General features: G+C 29.6%; 1 protein-coding gene across 5 annotated transcripts in view; it reads right to left on the bottom strand.

The window, feature by feature from the left end:
- Nucleotides 1-6,707: 6,707 nt before the first annotated feature.
- The window catches only part of LOC103580376 (nephrin), a 147,361-nt gene continuing 131,731 nt past the window's right edge, over nucleotides 6,708-22,337 (bottom strand). For 3 of the 5 annotated variants that reach the window (XM_014443909.2, XM_014443908.2, XM_014443912.2), the window contains 9 exons: nucleotides 20,073-20,227; nucleotides 16,924-17,068; nucleotides 14,670-14,800; nucleotides 13,470-13,629; nucleotides 11,680-11,979; nucleotides 11,155-11,454; nucleotides 9,648-9,890; nucleotides 8,434-8,597; nucleotides 6,708-7,618 (listed from right to left, as the gene is read on the bottom strand). In XM_014443909.2, the coding sequence (XP_014299395.1) occupies nucleotides 7,217-7,618; nucleotides 8,434-8,597; nucleotides 9,648-9,890; nucleotides 11,155-11,454; nucleotides 11,680-11,979; nucleotides 13,470-13,629; nucleotides 14,670-14,800; nucleotides 16,924-17,068; nucleotides 20,073-20,227 (2,000 nt within the window). In that variant the 3' untranslated portion in view covers nucleotides 6,708-7,216. The remainder of the gene's footprint in view (nucleotides 7,619-8,433; nucleotides 8,598-9,647; nucleotides 9,891-11,154; nucleotides 11,455-11,679; nucleotides 11,980-13,469; nucleotides 13,630-14,669; nucleotides 14,801-16,923; nucleotides 17,069-20,072; nucleotides 20,228-22,337) is intronic. The other 2 variants (XM_014443910.2, XM_014443911.2) reach the window with 2 other exon arrangements.

Here is a 22,337-nt window from a genome sequence, read left to right as displayed (position 1 = left end):
TGACTCAGTGGAATTGTATTTGTTCAAGTTATATTATCAGGTGCTTATAATTTTTGAAAATCATTTCACTTGAATATATGGAAAGGGAGCTTGTAATTATTTCCGTAATCAATTTAAATGTCAAACATCGAAGACCTAAGCTCACTATGCATTAGTATTTTTTTTTTATAATTAATATCTTCCGAAACTCATCGGAGTAAAATTCACTCCAAAGTGGAGTAAATAAATGAAAATTAATCCACTCCGCAAATTTTTTACAGTATACTTAATAGTTAACAACAATTTTAAAATAATAAATAAATAAATAAATATTTACCTTATAAATAGAATTTGGATGTATATTGAGAGATTTAACGGCTGACTATGAATTTATATCGATCACTTTTTTTTTCATTACCGGCTAGATGCACAGTAGAATGAGTGAAGGCAGGCATTGGGTAAGGTTAAAAGATTGTGAGTCGCGTAATAGAATTTTCACCTATAACGACGGATCGAGAAAGCTCATTGAAAATACATTACATTATAAAGTTGACAATACATACAGCAGAATATATACGTGGAAATAGAATTTATCCTTTTGAAATAACTGACTCCATTATTGCAGCTCCTTTTGCAGCCTTTTAAATATATATATAACTTGTCAACAAAAACGACATCTTCTATTTTTTATTTTACTCTATTTATTTCTTTTTTTATCGCTCATTTTTTCTTTTGTATCTTTAAAGTAACACGCCAGGTCACAAAAAAGTCACAAGATCTCAATGTACAGGAGAGTATAAGAGCGCAAAAATAAAATAACAAAAAATATTCCAATGTTTTTTTATTTAGGTTCTCGTGCGAAAATTATTCATGACTCACGGGTTCCATAATGAGCGACGGTATCTTCATAGCTCTCATTCTGCTCAAGTATGATGGATTGTGATTGATGGAGCTTTTTTTTTTATATCACCTAATTATTTTTTTTTTTTTATTACATTTTTTTCTATAATTACATTCTGCAGTTTTGTTTAATTTAAAATTTGGAATTAAATTACAAATTAATTTTTTTTTTTTATTTAAAATAATTTTCTCCCGCTGGTAATAAATAAATGGTTAAATTTTAATCGCGCTACGATTTTAATTTTTTCAATACTCAGTAATATAATTAATTTAAAAACTAATTTTATCGATAAAATGACTTTATTGGTTTTATAATAAATGCGGTTGTTTAATTTGTAGTCAGTTTATTGGTTTCGAATTTATCAATATTTATAATATAATAAACTTTGTTTTATCAAATTTGTAAAATTTTACATGGTGATGCTTTGACCCAATATAAGTATAATTATTATAAAAAATTTACTGAGTAATATCAATATTTTCAGTTTTTTAAATTTTTTATTACCTCTGAAATTCTATATTTAAATTACCAACGTACATCTCTTCAAATATTTATTTAATAATTAAAAAATATCAAATTTACATGAATACATTTTCAATTAATTTTTTTAGTATCTATTTATAGTGATTACATTTATAACAGAATGAGTTATTTTCAAAAAAAAAAAAAAAAAAAAAAAATATTTAAAAAAAAAAAAAAAAAAAAAAAGTTAAGTGTATGCAAATTCGTCCTCGTATCTCGTTACCTTCTGTCACTTTTTTTTGTTGAACATTATAAATAAATGAAAACAAAAAAAAATATTTAAATAATTTATAGCATTATATATAAGTGTTTATTTGGCGAGCAATAGATTGTAAAAATAAAAATGTTAAATGTATTTTTTTATAGACACCAGTCTGCAGTAAACATGGTATATAAAGTTAGTTTTATGCCTGCGTTGCGTTGAATTATTTATGCAATTAGGTGGCATCCTCTCTTGTATTCAGAGCGTCGCAATACGTGTGTCCCTTGTTCATTTTCAAACACATTAAATTAACTAAAAAAAAAAAAAAAAATTAAATAAATAAAATTAACTACAATTTTTATTTCTACACATAACAAGTGCAGACTAACAACCAACTTTTACAATCAAATGACGGTCGTGCGTTGTTTCATTATCAGTTTGTTTTCACGCGATACAGCTCGATGGTGAATAGCATCAAACGAAATACCGCGTGGGGGTGGAGCAAATAAGGCAACCTGGGAAAAGGTGTTGAACATGAATTGCGGATGATCCTTCAGTACGTGACTGGTGATTCTCCTTAAATTATGTTCTGTTCGTTTTCTTGTTTTAAGCTGCAATCGAGCGAATAGCTTTTACTGCACGCCAACTCGCGTTTGTAAGACCGCACTACTAGGAGAGGCTACCAAACTTTCTCAAAAGCTTTGCGCTAGCTTGTTTCACTCTTTACTCTTTACATTTTACTCAAATTTTATTATTTGTACTACTGTATTTCAGAAATTTTATTACTGTCTACAAAATAATTTGAAAGTTAGAATATTAGATTATGAATTTTTTTAAGGGTAGTAATCAAATTTTATATTGATTATAATCACAGAACATTTGTTTTTAAAATTAATTCCACAAAATTTTGTCATTCATAATATTAAAAAAAAAAAATTATTTAATTACAGAATAATAAATTAATTATTAACTTTATTTAAAGGCGAGTGTATACTTTAAAAAATTTTTGGACTCGGTGTAGTGTAAATGACAATAAAAATTTTGATGCGAAAATTACACCAAATATCGTGTTGAATTTAGGTAGTGGGGGTGAAAAAAATTTAATGATAATTTGTTGCTCATTAACCAAAATTATAACGAGTAACACGGAAAGGTGTGAAAAAAGTATATTACACCGTGTTAAAATTACACGGATGAATAATTTACATCGAGAATTTTCAGTGTAAGAATTTCATGAAATTAATTATAATTTTACAGTTGAAAGGTTGATCCCGATTAATTTAGGCGCATTACTCACTCTGTACAACATAGTCTATACTCTTGACTCGAGTAGTATTAGCCGGTTTAGTTCTATTCATTCTCAACAAGTAAAGCTTCAAGTTTCATCCCCTGGGCCAGTCCAATCAACGCAAACGCTTCAGCTTCAATAGTAGTTTAAAGCTGTCGGCACTCGTGCAATCCAATATGTATTGCGTCTGTCAAGCTATACTATACATAAGGTCTGGTTCTAGAGCTTACAGAGTTTAGTGACTCATGTCTCGTATCTAGTGTCTAGAGTCTAGAGTCCCGTGTCTCGTGTCTTAGGTCTCGGGTTTGGCAAGTCTTGCAGTCTCCCTATACTTCTCTTTGTCCGTTTCGGTCTCAGTAGTGCAAAACGAGCTGCACTACAGTCAAGCTGAAGCCATATACAGGGTAACTACTTTAAGCGACAAGTATAAACCAACATACGTCCATGTTCATGTACTATACACATGTATAATGCATGTTCTTGCTAAAGTTCTGAGTGTGCTGGTGTGCAAACAGCACAGGGCACAATTAAATGCTGTGGCTTGGATGGCAGTGTACATTTCTCAGTCTCCATGCCACCACCACTCTCTATATACACAACCTGGATAATGATAGTCAGGGAATTTAGTTGTAGGAGTCAACTACTACTTCCACTACTACCATCACCACTCCTCTAAAGGGCTGGTGTGTTTCTCCATGACCTTTTACTCCCAAGAGACTATTCTATACAATGTAATCTAAAAGATATTTACCCACTCGCAATTTAATGATAAGGGTATCGGTTTTTGATTATTATACTCACATTCATTTTTTTTATTTGTACTGATAAACTTTTTGAATATATTTAATTATTAAACATTTGTCGACTGATAATTTACATTATCTATATTAATTGTTTGATTTTTTTCCTTATTAATTTAAATTGCGTTGAAAATTTAGATAGCAAAAATTTATCTTGAATTTTTCCGCCTGAGGGATATTTTTAAAAATGAGAAAAAGAACACATTCGGCAGATTTTATAGATGGTCTATTTCGGACACTAGAAAATAACAGGAAAGGAAAATAAAAGATATGTGTTTTTAGATTTAAAATTTTTTATTTTTCTCTTATTAACACGTTCATTTGGATTACGCTGTAATTACGTACAATATTTTCAAATAATCAACCTGCTTTAACTCATTCAATTTATCTGCATATACATTATTTTTACTTTTAAATCTTATATACACATTGATATGTACATAATAATCGTTATTATTATTATTATTATTATTGTAATTAATATTAATATTAATGTACGTACATGTTATGGTCTTTTTAATATATTTTACCTATCAACACTCAGCTCTAAATACCAATATTTTAATTATCATAATTTTTCATCCACGCAATTTTAATTATTCAATTAATTATTCATTTTTTATACATAAATGCAATTTAAATATAAATGCATACATTTTATAATGTTTCATAAAGAGCCACCACAATACGGGAGCTCGGTCTCAGTTCATACGAGCAAAACGAATTATGATATTTATTTTTCTCTTCTATGCTTTCGAAAATTCATAAACAATATTCTATATTCACAAATGTTGTCACAGGTGTATGTGAACCAACAAGAAAGACATTTAAAACCCCATATAGAATCTTATGAATCCCTTACGAATATTTTTCTCGTTACATAACTTTTTTAACAACAACAACACACACACATACATACACACAAAATGCACATATATTTTTGTCTAGTCTCTCTCAACTTACATATTTTACTGGTAAAAATACAAACACTAGCGTACGCGTTTTTCAGACCCCCTCTAAAAAAAAAAAAAATAGCCGAAAAATGAATAAAGTAAAAAAAACAAAATCATGCAAGTATGACAAGCAAAAAAGGATTGTTATATTTTTTTTATATAAAAGAGTTTGTGTGGAGAATCAGTCTTGAGGCTATAACTCAATATACACGGTAAGAAAGTATATTATCCTGTGATAAATAAAATTGACAGCACTTTCCCTTCTACTGTGTATGTATATATATATATATATATATATATATATATATATATATATATATATATATATATATTATTTGTTATACTCGGGAACGCATGACAAGGGTTAGACACACCCTCTTAACATTTCTTACCACATAAACCTGGTCACTTTGTCATTCCTAATGCCAATAAAAGTATATTTATTCTATTAAATTTTGATCACTTATGGTAAAAAAAAATCAATGCAATTACTTTTTTATTCGTATTAATTATTTATGTAACTTTTTTATTGTTATTGGAAGAAATTTATTACGTTAAAATTTACTTTTTGTTTATTAAATTCGACGGTTTTGTCCAACAATTATTGATAAACGTGCAATCAATGTTTATCACTTTTATTTCCATTTACACGTACTCGCACCAAAAATATTTTTATTTTTTTTTTTTTTTTATATTAAGACGAATTTGAAAAAAATTATAAAATAACTGATAATACAAATGTTGAGTGAATAATAATAATAATAATAGTTGAAGTTTAGATAAAATGAGTATACATTTTAGAAGGGAGTTAAAATTATACTAAATATGGAATGATGAATATGGGTTAGGTAAACGTGCGTAGCAAGCTGGGAAAGGTACGTCAATTGACGTGTACAGCAGTACTACGCGTTGGCAATATTCAATGAATCTGAAAAAAAAACTACGTGTAAAAAAAATATTTTGAAAATGCGAGAGAAGTATTGAGTTGTGTTTATTGCACAAGAGTCAAAAAGTCATGATCGTTAATAAATGCGCGTGCTGCAAATGTCTTTATAAATTGTGCCAACTTTTTTTTGTCGACTTTTACATGAATTCAGGATTAATTTTATTATTTTTCCACTCAATCGATTTTATATTTCCAACTCGGCCTGCGTGTCAAATTTAGTGTCATATAAATGCTAAATTATCACAACATAATAAAAAAAATTCTAATTTATTAATAAGTCGAAAAATGTTGAAATAATCATTTATTTTATTAAAGTTTTTGAAATTATATTCACACTTTATTCAGTCACACTGAAAAAGAATCGTACCATGTTATCAAGTTATTTCAATAATTATATAACACAAATTTATTTATTACACTTTACGTTTACATATTTATAATTATTAATAATAATTCAATTAATTAGTCATATATATTTATATACTTTAACATTCTTTCGGTTGTTAATTATTTATGTCAATAACATAATATTCTATCTACTTTTATCTCTCCCACTCTCTCTTAATTAATTAATTACTTATTGAATTATATATACTCTGAAAAAATATCATTACTGTACATAAAAACTATTTTACAGTCAAAGTAACGGATTAAACCGTTAATCATTAATTTTTTTTAAATTTCTAATTCACTGAATTTTTCTGACACCTCATTCGTCATTCAATTCACTAAATTTAATATGAGCTTTACGTTTTTATTTTTCTCTGTAATTTTATTATTTCTCAGTTAATATATATTCATTATGATAATCTCATTATTGAGCGAGATTAGTCATTTTAAAGTGTTCATTAATTTTTTTAAAATTTATTTTTATTATCAATATTTACATAAAAATTTACAAATGCGAACCGGTCGCATTTACTGCAGTTTTTTTTTTAAACCGCTTCGTTAGTATTTACATTAAATTTATTAATTAATTATTTTTTATTTAATTATATTATTATTATTATTATTATTATTATTATTATTATTATTATTATTATTATTATTATTATTATTATTATTATTATTATTATTATAGAACGCATTCATAAAAGCAGTCTCATCTTACCTGTCATGACAAAGTCTTTATTTTTAAATTTAATTTATATATATATTTTTTTTGTTTTTTTGTTGTCGTAACAAAACTTTAGAATTATTTTATTGTTTCATTTAAAATTTATTTTTACCTAATAATTTAAAAATAAAAAAATAAATGCGAGAAAAATAACAGTAAAGTTAAATAAAAATAATTTAAATAAATGTTAAATCAATGATATTTGTATGTGTAAAAAAATACATTATATACTACCGATCGATATGTAATTGCTGAACAAAGTATCATGAATATTGCATACCGGTCCTGTCGTAATTTTATATTAAATTACTGTTTGTTCGCTAACTATATATATTTGTTTATCAATCAATCAATTTTTTTCTCTTTTATTATTGATTAAAGAAGACCAATTTTTTTTGTTTCCTTATAAACTAATAAGCTATTGAAAAATAAAAAAATAATAATCACATCGACGTCGCTACGATTAGACGTAATACTCGTTTATGTCGAGCGCGTCGGATTCGCGCCCCTATACGCAACTCTCTTGAGTTGAAATAAGTGGCGTGCGTACGGTAACAACTTCACGAGGGTGATGATGATGCTTGTTGCCCATTGTCGTAATACTACTGTTGTTGTCCTGCAGCAGCGGGGTGTTGGTCTGGCTTATTTTATTTGGCTGACAAATTTGATCTATTTTAGGCGGTCGCGCGTTGTGATCTATACACGCGTATACCGTTGCTTCTTTTATGTAAGGCTTACCGCCGACTAATACTCCACCGCCGCTTCCGACTCCATTTCCTCCGTTGGTACCCCCGAATCCACCGATACCCGTTATACTATCGCTTAAACAACTAAGTTTTGATTCTATGGCTGTTGGTAGGGTTGTTGGTCGAGCTAGGCATAATTCTGCATACGTCACTTCACCTGATAACTATAATTATAATAATAATAATGACAATATGTTACTTAAATTAAATTTATGGAATTTTTTATTAAATATACTGTAAAGAATCGGGAGTGGATTCAGAATGATTATGGATTTTATTCAAATCCAAACTCTGCCGCTCGATCCGGAGTTTATGAAAAAAATTATTCTGCATACGGAGTAAATATCAAGTTTATTTTTACAGTGAAGTTACTTTGGAGTGATGTGGATTTTATTTAAATACGCTTTTACTCCAATTCGGAGTTTTAATATCAAAATAAACTCCCCTTCGTAGTGAATTTTACTCCGAGGGAATTAAATAAATAAACAGTCATCCGCTCCGCATTCGATCAGGACTTAATCCACGTTTGCTCTACAAATTTTTTACAGTGTAAAGTAATTACTATACTGTAAAAAATTTGCGGAGCGGATAACTGTTTAGTTTTTTAAATGACCTCGGAGTAAATTTCATTCCGAAGGAGAAATTATTTAAATATTAAAATTTCAAATCGGAGTAAATGCGAGTTTAAATAAAATCCACATCATTCCGAAATCACTCCGCTGGAAACCACTCCACAAACTCCCTATTCACACCTTTTGCGGAGTGATTTTTTTTTAAACTCCGAAACTCCGATTGACGGAGTGAATTCAAGTTAAAAAAAATCCGTAACTACTCCGCATTAACTGCTGATTTTTTACAGTGTATAAAAGGTTTTTGAAATTGTGATGCGATGAATAAAAACACGTTAATTGAGATGATAAAATAATCAAGTATGATAATAATAATAGTGACGAATATACATAGATGCACTTGAACTCACCGGTAAAGTCGGATAATTAGTATAATCGTTATGCGAATAAGTATTAAGGCTTTGCAAATGATTTGTCTGTTGTATGGGTAGTGAAGTAGTAGAAATTTCATCAGGAGTTGGTTGAGCAGCTAATGGTGTACCAGCTGTTGAGCCAGTTAATTGGTAATCTGAATCTTCCAATTAACAATAGCACAGAAAATATAAAAAAAAAAATTATGTGACACGCTGTTGCGTTTTAATAAACAGGGAGAAAGTTTTAATTTATTATTAATAGGGGAGACTAGAGTGAGGATCATTATTTATTACTTAATATTTTTTAATATTAAATTATGGAATAATGGAGTTTAAGTATGATCCCACTCATTTAGGTCAACAGTGCTAATATATTAAATATTCATTATAATTTTATGCTACTAATTTTTGCCGTAATATGTACAAGTGGATTTTATCGGCTTATAGTTTGGGTATTTGTGATATACTATATATATAAATATCATCAAATATTTAAAAGTTAAATTAAAAGCATACAGTTTAAATTAATTTTATAAGCCAGTTATTTAATATTGATCAAAAAAAAATTAATTAGAAATATGATTTCTTATACTAATAAATTTTTACTACACGGTGAAATTATTTTCATTTGAAATTCTATGGTGTCATGTACACTGTAAAAAATTTTTGGACTCAGTTATTTAATGTTCATTAATAAAAATTATAACGAGTAACACGAAATGGTGTAAAAAAGTAGATTACACTGTGTGAAATTACACGGATAGATAATTAACACCAATAATTTTTTACACCGTTATTTCACACTATGCGGCCGTGTAAAATTCTCGGGGGCTATTTTTACACCAAAATTCTTTACAATATAGTAAATCCGGATCATTTTGGCCACCTGCAGAAATTAAAACTAACGCATGCAAAAATCACTGTAGCCATAGTAAAATAAACAACGATGACATCACAAATTACTCTAACCATCAAAACTTTTATTATGGTCATAATAATTTTTGTATGTGTTCATTCAAATTTCCATCAGGTGGCCATTATAGTCCGGCTTTTCTATGACACAGTAGCACTTCAAACAAGAATAATTTTTCCATGTAAAATTATGATTCACTGTTCATTGGATTTAGTAATGAATTTAAGTTTCAAAGAAATAATTTTTTAAGTAATGTCTCCCCTGATTAATAAATATTACAAATAAATCTTTTGTATACCTTTATTGGTTGGTACAACGTCTGGATTACGATCGTCAGTATCATAAAGATCCTCCGAACTGGGTGCTGTAGCTTTTTTCAACGGCAAATCACCGGGTCTGTGTGCGCGTCTATCGCTACGTACTTTCAATGCACCCAATATGCCAATAGTGATGATTAATAGTGCCGCTACTAGTCCAATAAGCACTCCGAGCAACGGCGTTATCTCGAAGGGCACCGGAGTACCTGTGAATAAAACGCGCACTACTCTCGTGCAATTACCCCTCGTGTAATCAAGATTATTATGAAAGATTAACTTACATTATATGCATGTATATGCATAGGTATTTACATACATACATACATTTATATTTTTTAAATTATTCAAAAATTATCTCAGACTACTTATATTACTGTGTATCAACGATCTGAGTAATTATTAAATGGCAAAAGTATATAACGTCGTCCTCGTAAAAGCAAGAAAGAGCTTTTCGTTACCTGAAACTTTTATCCTATCTCGTAATTCTTATGACCCGTATTTTTATATTTTACTTTTTTGAGTCTCGGACGCTAAAGAAAACTACTATGCCATACCGTACAAGATATGAAGGCTTTTGTCGTCATGCCTCGGGAGTGCAGATTAATTTTTAATCGCGACACAAGTACGCTAAGATGGCATCGTAATGGACGAAGTCCTTTAACGTTCGTATGAGTTCCTGTCTCGTAGCTTTATTTATTTATTTATTTTTTTTTTTTGTTTTAAAATCTGACCTATAGCTTCTAAGTAATGGTAATAACAACAATGACAAAAATAATAATAAAAATGTTATAAAATTCTACGCTGGAAAATAACAAAGAAAAAGAAAAATTTAAAGATACTTGAGAGATAAAAACGTCAAGCTTTATTTCGTATTTTTATATTTTAATTACCATTGTTATTATTAATATGACTTTGTAAATATACTCAATTGTTGTAATATACGTAAATTTATGCACATTGTTTTTATTTATATGAGAATATAAACAAGGTGTTTAATAAATTAACATAATTATATTTTTTTATTAACATTTATATACGTAATACGGGTGTAATATTAAAATCAAGTGTGTTAGTGAAATATATCATGACGTACAGTATAAAGAATGCACTAGCCAAGAGATTGAGAAATTCTGGGAACTAGATTAATTCGGAAATTGGGTAATATTCTATTCATGTGCTTCTGACGACGAGTATGCCAGTTGTTGAAGGAATCACGAATATGTAATATACATATAGGTATATATGTATATATGTATATATGGATGAAAGAGAATGGAGAAGACATAGCTCAAATTACGGAGCAGGATATGGCCGCACAATGAATCTAGCATATCTCTAATTAAATAATTCTGTGATTAGTTTCGGTAGTAAGCTCATATTTAATTATCAAGAAAAAGGATCGAACGGCGATTGTTAAAAAACTGTTGATTGTAATGTTGATGTTGGTGTTGATACAATTTTATAATGCGATGGAATAGTGAGGCTTACCAGTCTGTTTTTCGGCAATTTTCAGCGTAAATCCCTCGAGTTTAGTGGGATCACTTCGGCCTTTAGAGTTGTACGCATAAAGTTTCATCGTTAGCACCCTATCTGGCTCCAAGTTAAGAACAGTAAACGATGCATTCTCGCGACTAGTCATGTTGGCTTGGAGTACACCCGTATGCTGATCGTAAACCTCAAGAAGGAAATTTTGCGGCTGGCCACCATCGAAACCCGCAGTACACTCAACAGACAATGAGTCTGTCGTTTGATTCGTGAGAGTGCAGTTGTACGGTGCTTCTGGTTTACCTGATAACATTATTGACAATTTTATTATTTTCAATGCACGGTTAATTATAAAAGTTGAATCATGAGAACTCGATAAAAGTAAAATAAATTCGATGGAGAGCTTTAAATACTTTTATGTCTACTATTGATGGAATCGTACAGATTTATTGAACTAAAGTGTACATGCTGATGTACATGATGCATATATATCTGTATATAAATATATCTATATGTGTAGTACAATACCTGCCGGTATGATGTGAAATATGCAGGCGTTCTTCTGCTGCCCCGCTGTATTGCTTGCCCAACACAAGACCGTACCGTAGTCCATTTCAGTGACGGGCTTGTATGTGAGTACACTCTGTGTATGACGGGTTGAATTCCTGTAACGTGCCTGCGGCACATCTACCATTTCCTCAGTGTTGTTGAATGCCCAGCGAAAGTTGTTGGGCGGTGGATAAGCTTCCACTCGGCAGGCAACCTTCGCCTCTTCTAGTCGTGCCACGCCGTAGATTCGTTTCTGATCTGGTATGCAGATTGGTTTATCTACACAGAAAACAAAGATAAAAGTAAAATTAAATTGGAGAAAAGCAAATCAAATAAATAAAAATTTTTCCCACGTTATTTTTATTTTATTTTCACACAGAGGATTTTATAATTTTGTTTTATTTTTACAACCGCATTGTCATTTTATTTAAAATATTCCAATAAATACACTCGGGAAATTTACCAATAGATATAGAATACTTAATAATATATGTTAATTAAGCTTGAATAAATATCGTTGTTAATTAAAGTTATAGATACATTTATTCCTCACTTTGATCAATCTACTACTTTGCGGATTAATATGTATGTACTGCGAATAATAGTCAAAAAATTAATATCAAAGGTATTAATGATAGCCGGTGGCGAGCTAAATTGAAGCTGACGTTAATTTGATAATATACACGGTGCCAAACTAATTTACATTCCTCGCTAGAAATACCGGTAGCGTAAAGCAGACAGGATATCTGTGTAGCAATATTGATGAGAGTACATTAACACCGCACACGTACATACATATATAGATATATGTATATTATGCAGACAAGTATTATATCTACATTTGCGCATATCGTGGATAATTTATGAAAAAAAAAAAAAAAAACGGGAAGATGGGATAAGGGTGAATCGGTACAGAAATGCCAGAGGCCTACAACCTACGATCAGACTATGACAACATATTTGGTGGATCGAATTACTATAGTTACTGGAGAAGAGCCTTCATCAGCTTGAACAAAGGACTAATTTTCGTAACGCATACGCCAGCTCATTTTGGCAGCACTACTAGCAGCGTCATTAGCCTCTACACCTATATGAGCTGATGGGTTTGCAAAGTGTAGAGAAAGTAGCTTTAATATGTATGCAGACGCTGATAAAATTAATTGGGGGGTAGAGAAAGTTGGGTTGAGTGGAGGCGGAGTCAGTCGACAAGTGAAAACAGAGTTTACGTACATTTATTAAAACTACTGTTGAACTGACTTTTATAACAGTACGAGTACTTCTGCACTAGTATGTACATTGAAGGGCGGAGTGAAATGGGTATGAGGATTGGAGAAGTAAGCATTGAATAAGAGAGGTGGTGGTGGTGGAGATGGTGAAGGTGGCCTAAAGCCAACCGCCCAACCAATGCAGAGTCGTGTGTTTCCGTTATTTCCCACAAGATCGATGACCATTATTTCCGCGTTCGAATAGTTTCGCCGGACAGGAAAAGTTCGTTGGCACGGAATAATTTGTCTGCTCAGTTTAGTCATGTCACTATGACTATTTCATTTTTTTACTTTTACAGCCTTATGATATATTGCAGTTTTTATACAACTTTCAATTTACGGCATAATGTTTTTGTTTTATTACGAGGTATGTAATATATTTATAAACGTATTGCATAAATGATGACGTAGAATGAGGGGAAATTAGATGGATTAATTTTTGTCGGGTTTAAAATATATTTCTGTATTGATTGTCGGAAGAAAGAGTAAAAGACGTATACTTACACATTATTTTGAGCTCGACGGTATCGCTGTAACCATCACCCTCGACGTTTGAAGCGACACACATGTAATTACCCGCTTGAAAACGATTTACTTTTCTTAATGCTAAGCTATAATGTTGTACGATAACACCTTTCTTAGCGTTATTATGAATTTCCACTCCCTGGAATAATAACAATATTATTTCATTTGTATTTTCAATAATTATATTTAATCTTAAAAAAAGGTTTTTAGTGATATTGGGTAGAGGTCCATTTTTCCCCAATTTTGGACACTTGAAAAATTTTAATTAAATAATTTGCAAAAGACGCGACGACATAATTAATTTTAAAAGAGTGTTCAAAAATTATTTCGTCTCGCATTTACGATGAAAATTTCATTTTATACTTTTCCATTAATTAAAGTTAAGTATTAAATGTCCAAAAATAGAGCAGTTGCTCCATTCACAAATGCTACTTCTACCCTATACACTTATTAAAAGATTTATTTTAGCCAAAGATGTATACTTGGATATGGCCAAATAAATATTTAATTGTAAAAAAGACATACTATATTTGAGCAATTTAATTGCGTGAAATACGTGGTATATTGTGGTAAAGAAATGATCCATTTGCTGCGAATAAATGTTAGTCGATGTAAATAATTAACTATTAGAGATGTTTAAAGTTTTTTGAATATATTTTTATAATTTATAGCTACTCCACAATATATGATATAATTAATAATACAAATCACTCTTTGAAATAATATAGTCACCATCAGATGTGACATGAATTTTCATTGTGTCATGTGCTTCAAATATATGTTATGTAGCGCCAAATTTTCCATTTTTCGCCATAAATTGAATTTTTTTACCACAGATATATTATTTACTCACTACAAATATATTATATTTGTTTCCAAAAACCAAATATTTACTTGTGCCACATAAATCTATTCAAATAAATGATATATTTAAATCAAATTATAAAACTATTTGAGCCAATTTTCATTTTTAGTTGTGCCAAATACATTTATTTGTCTTAAGAAATATTAAAAAAAAAAAGTCACGAATAAATTGATTTATTAGGGACAAATGTTTCTTTTTGTCAGTGTATACATATAAATGCATATGGATAAAAGCGGAGAGATTAATTAAATTATGTGGCAAAAAAAATTAACGATTGACCAGAAAAACAAATAGCTGACAATGGTTTTACATACATTGTGTTTCCACACAACTTTATAGGCTTCTGGATTAGCTCGTACTTTACATTCGAAATAAACGTCATCGCCCTCTTCGATGTCGTCAGGATTCATTTTAGAGCCGAGCTCAAGTCGAATTATCGGAATGACTGTAAATGAAAAAAATAATTATTTATTACTTTGTGCGGGGAAAGTTTGAAATTTAATATTTTTAATTAATTTTGAATTTTTGATGTATGAGGAATCTTTTATGATTACTTTTAACAATACGCTCTAGAAATAAATTCATGAAATTCACTGCGAATCAGTGGATAGTCACTATTTCTGCAGCTATAAATATACTACAAATTCAAACAGTGGCATATACTTATAGCTGGTTTCTAGTGTGTATTCACTAATTCATTTTTAGAGAGTAGATAAGTCTAATTAGAAAATTTCGTTTGTCGATATTTTCTCAGAAAAGTATACTGTAAAAAATTATTGGTGTGAAAATGATCCTCGAGGACTTTACACGGTGTTCTCCATGTGAATCGAGGGTGTGAAATTTTTTTGGTGTAAATCATCAAGTGCACTTTTAACACGGTATCAGTGTTATCTTTCACACCGTTCGGTGTTATTGGCTCAAAATTCATCCATTAAAAATTATCCAATAACTGTTTTTATTATCAAAATGAATATATATATATATATATATATATATATATATATAAACCTTTGCCATTGATATTTATACGACCATTACAAGGTATTTTATGGTTCGAAGTTAATAAATTAATGATTCTATTAACGTAAGTATTTAACATTTACACCGTTAGCGGTGTGATCGTTCTTATTCACGCGGTCACAAGTTTAACACTTCGTCGTGTAACTTTCAAACTGGCGTGTTGAAAATTTTTACGCGAAATCATTCATAGACGATGGACTCGGATGTATGCAATTTACCCGTATATATATTTTTTTTCGTTTGGGGGAACTAGTATTTTTGCAATCAAAATTTATTAAACATCTATCACTACACGGAAAAATGATTTATATAAATCGAAAAACGACAAGTAATACAATGATAAAGTGATCAGTAAAATACTATCATTCCAAATAGTAATTCTTTCATTTATTAATAAGACGTAAAATAATTATAGTATAAATGTTCAAATTTATTGTCTTTGCAGAGAAAATTAATTTGAACTTCAAAATCGTAACTCAAACATCAAAAAGTTATTAATTTCAAACACTAATTTTTAAAATTTATTTTTTTCCAAGTATATAGTTTTTAAGTTTTTTATAAAATAGTATTTCGAAAAAAATTTCATTTAACACTTTTTTTTTTCTAATAAAATTCAATTACGTGATTGGTTTTAAAATAAAATCTATTATTTATTTCGATTGACATAAAAACCATTCATGATTGACAAGTTGAATAAAATCCTTACTATGTCTATCAAATTTTGACTTTGAGTGCTCGATATTGAAGTGCAATTATTTTTTTTCAATTACTATTAATAATCTTTTTGAGCATGATGTCTTTGTAAAAGAATCGAAATTCCAAGGATTAAATTACAGAGGTATTCGATAGATTATCGCAATTAATTTCTACAATGAAGGTCCATATCTGCCGTATTATTGTTACCATATATGTATATTAATTAATTTGATGCAATGAAAAATTCGATTTCAATCGTGAGGGAACAAAAAATAGATGTTCGATGAAATATAACAGTAAAGTTTTTTTTTTTTTTTTTTTTTTTATGCATCCACGTTCATAAATGCTGAAGCATCACTTTGAAATACCGTTTTCACTCTTATTCTGACGCACACGTGTGTAATAAATGTGAGTGAGTGAGTAAATGTATACCGGGGCTTTCTGGTACCATGAGCTTGACCGAATAAATCCAGATCTCCGGTTAGTTCCATTTTCCCGTTGACATCTCGTTATTTCGATTACATTCTCGTTGTTATCCCCGTTATCTCTTTCAATAGGTAACCAACAACTCTCTCACTCTCAATACTATTCAACGTTTTCAATAGTCATGACATTTTTACGTATGCATATGTATATATATGTATAAATATATACATAAAAACAGTAGTACAAGTTTTTTATTTTACATTTTGACATTTTCGGACACACACTCATCGTATCCACGATGAGACGAATTCAAATATCTCGACAATCTCAATTTAATCACTTTACAAATGAATTTTACTTTTTTTTTTTATTTTTACCAATCAGTATTGTATGATGTATATAGAAATTTATGATTTATATACTCACAAAATACATTTAGTTTCCAAGTATCTTCTTCGAAGCCTCCCTCAACTTTTGGATTTTCTGCTCTACATGTTATACTCTTCTCGTTATCATCACGCGTTGGTGTAAATGATAAAGTTGATGTTGTCATATTTCCATTTTCTGTTACCTAAAATATAAATAATTTACAAAAATTATAAATATAATTAAATACAAGAATAACAATTGGTTGTCATCAATAAATCAGTGAAATATCGATAATTGTAAATACACGAGAAAAAAAAGTTTCGTCGTCATAACAAAAGACGGGATAATGAAAGTTTTTTCACTAAACTTGCGTCGAAAGTTTGAATTCCTGTCATAATTAGAGGGAAGAAAGTCGTTCTTTCTTTTTATGAAGAAACAAATGATAAAAATTAGAGCATGCGCCATTATTCCCACACATAGAAGCAGACATTGAAACTTTCAAGTGCAGATCTGGTAAAAAATCGTATACACACCATAGAGAAAGGACATCCCAATCCGCGCGTATGCTGCCCTCGTCTTCAGCTGGGATAGGCAATTACACACACAGGTCAGAATGTTCTACTTTCCTCACTAGGTGTGTAATATACTATTTTTTTTAATTCTAGAACTTCGAGTGAGGGAATGTATTTGGATTGAAATAACATCCCGATTTTTACAGTGTAAGGTACCCGCGGGTAATAAGGCCTGTCGGGTAATAAGGTCTAAGTGACAGAAATGATATTTAAAATAATCGCCACCGCTAAAGGCTACTCTAGTAGAAGGGTCTTGCATAGAGATGTTACGACAAATTTATAGAGACAGTTTTATTAAGTATAGTTAAACAATTCCAATTTATTTAACCCGTAGGTCTTATTACCCTACCGTAGTAACATAAGGCCTATTGTTTATGGTAAAAATTACCATTACTTCATTACATTTTATGGCTAATTTATTGAAATAAAGATTAATGATAAATTTCGATAATTGAATGCAATGTTTTCGATTCTATTCACAATCTCCTTTAGCTAGGCCTTATTACCTACCGGTACCTTATATCAAAGCAGAAATTTGTTACCATAAGTTATCTTATTTCGTGGCTTCGAAAAAATTTATTCCGTGTACTCATACAGTTTTAAACCATTTTTCTAAATAATAATTCGTTTGAATATCCGTGTTCAGCCTACTTGTCATAATTTTGTCAGATTTAATTTAAAAAATTGTCATTATTATTAACAGCCGTAATTGGTTTGTCCGGACTAAAATTAGAACAATTACTTTATTCAACGAATTATTAAAGTCATTTTCAATTGGTATAATTGATAGTAACTTATCTATGACCATCTAGATCGTTATTGAATTTTTGACAATTTAACTTTATTAAATGACATTGAAGTTTTTAACTAAAATTTTCTTCGATTAATTTATACAAATCAAAAAGTTATTTAATTATTAAATTAAATTTCATTTTTATTTTTAAATTCGTCTTAACAAATTATTACGTATAATTTTAAAACTTCAATTAAGTACATTATTAATTTATACTTAAATGATACTAATTACTTTATAAATTGACGTGTTGAAGTTTTTTTAATTTTAGATTAACTTAATAGCCATATTTATATAAATTTGAACAGTTATTCTATTATTAAATTTATTTAAATATTCGAGTTTAATATACCCTCGTTATCAACTGTCACATTTAATTTATAATTTTATCCAATAATTATGAAAAAATAATTAAATAATTACGATAAAATTGAATCATTATAGTCATCCGTATTCAAATGATATTTTTAATGAAATTTTTTTTTTTTAATAAAAAATAATATTTAGTAATAAAAAAGTAAATGAAATAAATGCAGTTATAATAAATTTAACAGATTTCAATAACAATAATTGTAAATGAAGCCTATTATAATAAAGACTAATAATTTAAAAATAAATTTAAAAATGATGGCAGTGATAAATTTAACGCAATACAAGTTCTGACTGTATGTCACTATTTATGTACATATATACAACAATATTGGGACGTATTGTTGTTATGAATATCGGTAAACTCTGGCGTGGATATTTATTTGTGATGCCAATTGCTCGTTGCATTTATATATATATATATATAACACACGTATATGTGCATATGTGGTAGATGATGTGAGTACAATTTGTGGACAAAAATCATGCATGATCGTGTGGTTCGACGACTCTATACGCAAAAACACAACATACAAATCGAAAATTTCATCTGGATATTAACGAAATGGGGTAAAAAAATAGATAAAATTTAGTGAGATAGTGGATATTCACGGGGGTATAATAGCAGATGATTTAATACGTGAACTAGATCGATAAATAAATTGATCGTTGGATAAACTGACGGATTGAAGAGAGTTATTGTGAAAGCACAGCAATATCCAATAAGACAAATAAAAAAGAATGTTTGAATAAAATAAAAAAATAAAAATATGATGGACATATGTGTGTTGAATAGAGAAGAGACCGAGTTATTACTATTTAATATGAGTGAATTGTGAAAAGAGGAAGAGGTTAATATGATATGTAGTGAAGGATAAAGGGAATGAGATGAAGGAAAGAAGGAGTGAAGGGGAAAGAGAGGAGTATCACGAAAGCATCGGTTATCCAGTAATTGTACCATGGCGTGTTCCAGGCAGACGCTAATGGCAACGATGCAAATACCGATACCGTGTTCTAATGCCAGTGATTTCGCGCTACGATCAAAGTTTTAAAGCATACGTGTGATGAGTTTTATGTATACACACACTCATGTAGTCTATAATACGTCTCGTTTCACTAATTTTTTTGTCGCTGGTTATTTTGTGAATCTTTTTATTTTTTTAACACTACCGTTCTATATTCGAGTCAGGTATGTCTTTCGACACCTGCCTATACTTGCTCCCGGCGATCATTTAACCCTAATTTTCTCACCCGTCCGACAAATAACTCGAATATTTAATGACGTTTTTTTTTGCTTGGCTCAGAATAAGAAAAAAAACATTTTTTTTTTTTTTGGAAAAAAAATATATTTTAAACGGTAATTTAGTGATGTTATTTTGTATTTAAATTAATAAGGATATGTAATAAGGTTATTTGGATTAATTGGATGATGAGGTATGAAAGATAAAAAATTTTTGAATTATTTAACTCACCTTTTGAGTCGAGTTCTTTAAGAGCTTGCCTTCCATGTACCAAGACAGGTTGGCTGGTGGTCTCGAACCCACGGTCATACAGTTTATTTCGTACTTACGGTCTGCACTTAGTGGCGCATGTTCGCTGCTGAGAATTGATACGCTCAGTGGTCGTACTAAAACAGCAGATAAAAATAAATTTACTTTTTATTTTTAAAACCCATATTTTTTAAATGTCACAGCGCGAAAATTTTTTAAGTGCATAATGCCTGAAATGGGATAAATGCACTAAAAAAAATTTGGCAAGTGAACGCGGGTTAAACCCGGAGTGAATACGGAGCAGATGACTGTATATTTATTTAATCCCCTTGGAGTAAAATTCACATCAAAGGAAAGTTTATTTTAATATTTAAATTTCAAATCGGAGTGAATGTGGATTTAAATAAAATCCACATCACTCCGAAATCTATCCGCTGAAAAAACGAATTTCCCACTTACCCCCTATGGGGAGTGATCTTTTATTAAACTCCGGAACTATGAGTGATTGAGTGAATTTCAATTTAAATAAAATTTGTAATTACTCTGTATTCACTTCCGATTTTTTGTAGTGTGAGATTCAAAACACTTAACAAATATACAGTTGAACCTCATTATAAGACTACGCATTATAAGACTCTTTCCCTCAATTTGTTAAAACTCGCTCGGAACGCTTCCCTCACCAGCAAAGCAATAAAAATTTTGCGATGAAAATTCGCTATAAGACTAACAAACAGTACGACTAAAATCGAGACATAAAGATTGTAGATTAGGTAATTTATTTTCACAAAGAATACTTAAAATTTCGTGGTTTCACATAGTTAATTAAGAGAAAAGAACTACAGAATTCTGTTCATTCACAATTATACATAAAATGGATTCACTAAATAATAGAGCAGAGTTGAACCGAATGTATAAATAAAATGCAAAACGGCGATAGTCTTATAACGAGGCTTGGATGTAAACACTGTTAAGCACATTAGTTGGAGAAGCTCAATTCTAAGAATTTTTCCTACAGCCCTGAACTAGTCTTATAACGAGATCCGACTGAATAATGTTTGACAATACGATGCGAGATGCCATTAAGATTCAAATTTTTATTTAAAAAAAAAATGGAAATTCGTAAACTATGACCTATAAAAATAAAGGTAACAAAATATTGGTCATGTCTATTTTAAGAGAATTAAAAAAAAATTAATTAAAAAATGAAACTATTTGTTGATTCATTTTTCTCAGTATTAATAACTTTATCGTGTTGTGAAAATTGGTAAATATTTTAGCATAAATTTTTTAATGTTACTATTTTTAAATAACTGAAGCTCGTGTTGCATGACATGAGTTAAAATACGATGTTATAATGAAAAGAAAACAATGAAGCTGAAATGAAAATAGTTTAACGTGATTTAACCACGATATTTTTCCATCTTGATTAGCATAAATATTATTGTGCATGTTAATGATATAAAAACATGATATACATGTGTACTGATGTTAATAATATGTATTTTACTGTATGTACTTATATGTACATATGTAACATGATACGTTTGTGACAGTGATCATATTATTAAATAACAAGTAAAATAATGCTTTAATATTTGAATTTAAAGCTCCCGTTATTATAGAGACTGTAAAAACAAAGGATTGTTTGTCTTTTAGTCTATTGTCTGGAAAGTCTAAAGTTACTTTTTGACAATTGGAAACCGCCGCAGGTGTGTGTTGGCTAAATTAGAAAAATACAAAACAAAAAAAGTTAAATGAAAAAAGAGAAAAAAGAAATAAATGACAAAAAAAGTTAAGAAACTGGGTGATTGAGTCGCGATGAGCTTTTCCATTCAACTGGGGCCACGAACTGAAAATCAAACTTTTTATAGTCAGTATCGTTTTGTGTGCCAGTAAAAAAAATTTTCTGCTTATCTTGAGATCTTAACTTTCTTTATTGTTATTTTTTTTACTCCCATTATTTTCTACTATATTTAGCTGCTTTTTTTTACTTTTCATTCTCACAGCTGTGAACCAATCGTTTGTCAATTAAGTGAAAACGACGGGTTTTCTGTTTTCACTTGAACTTTTAAAATAAAACACTTTTTTAAAGCTCTTCACTTTTGTCCCCACCCGTCTTTCTTCATCAGCCATCTAATTAATAAACTTTAATTATACTTTTTAAGTACGTTAATTAATACTATACTTTAAATATAATTACGAAAATAGTCTGGTAAATTTTGTTGAGTAAAATTTACATTTTTTATT

This window comes from Microplitis demolitor, chromosome 8, assembly GCF_026212275.2.
Source record: "Microplitis demolitor isolate Queensland-Clemson2020A chromosome 8, iyMicDemo2.1a, whole genome shotgun sequence".
NCBI classification, from domain to species: domain Eukaryota; kingdom Metazoa; phylum Arthropoda; class Insecta; order Hymenoptera; family Braconidae; genus Microplitis; species Microplitis demolitor.
The sequence above is the reverse complement of the archived record's forward strand: the minus strand, read 5'-3'. Positions and strand labels throughout refer to the sequence as shown.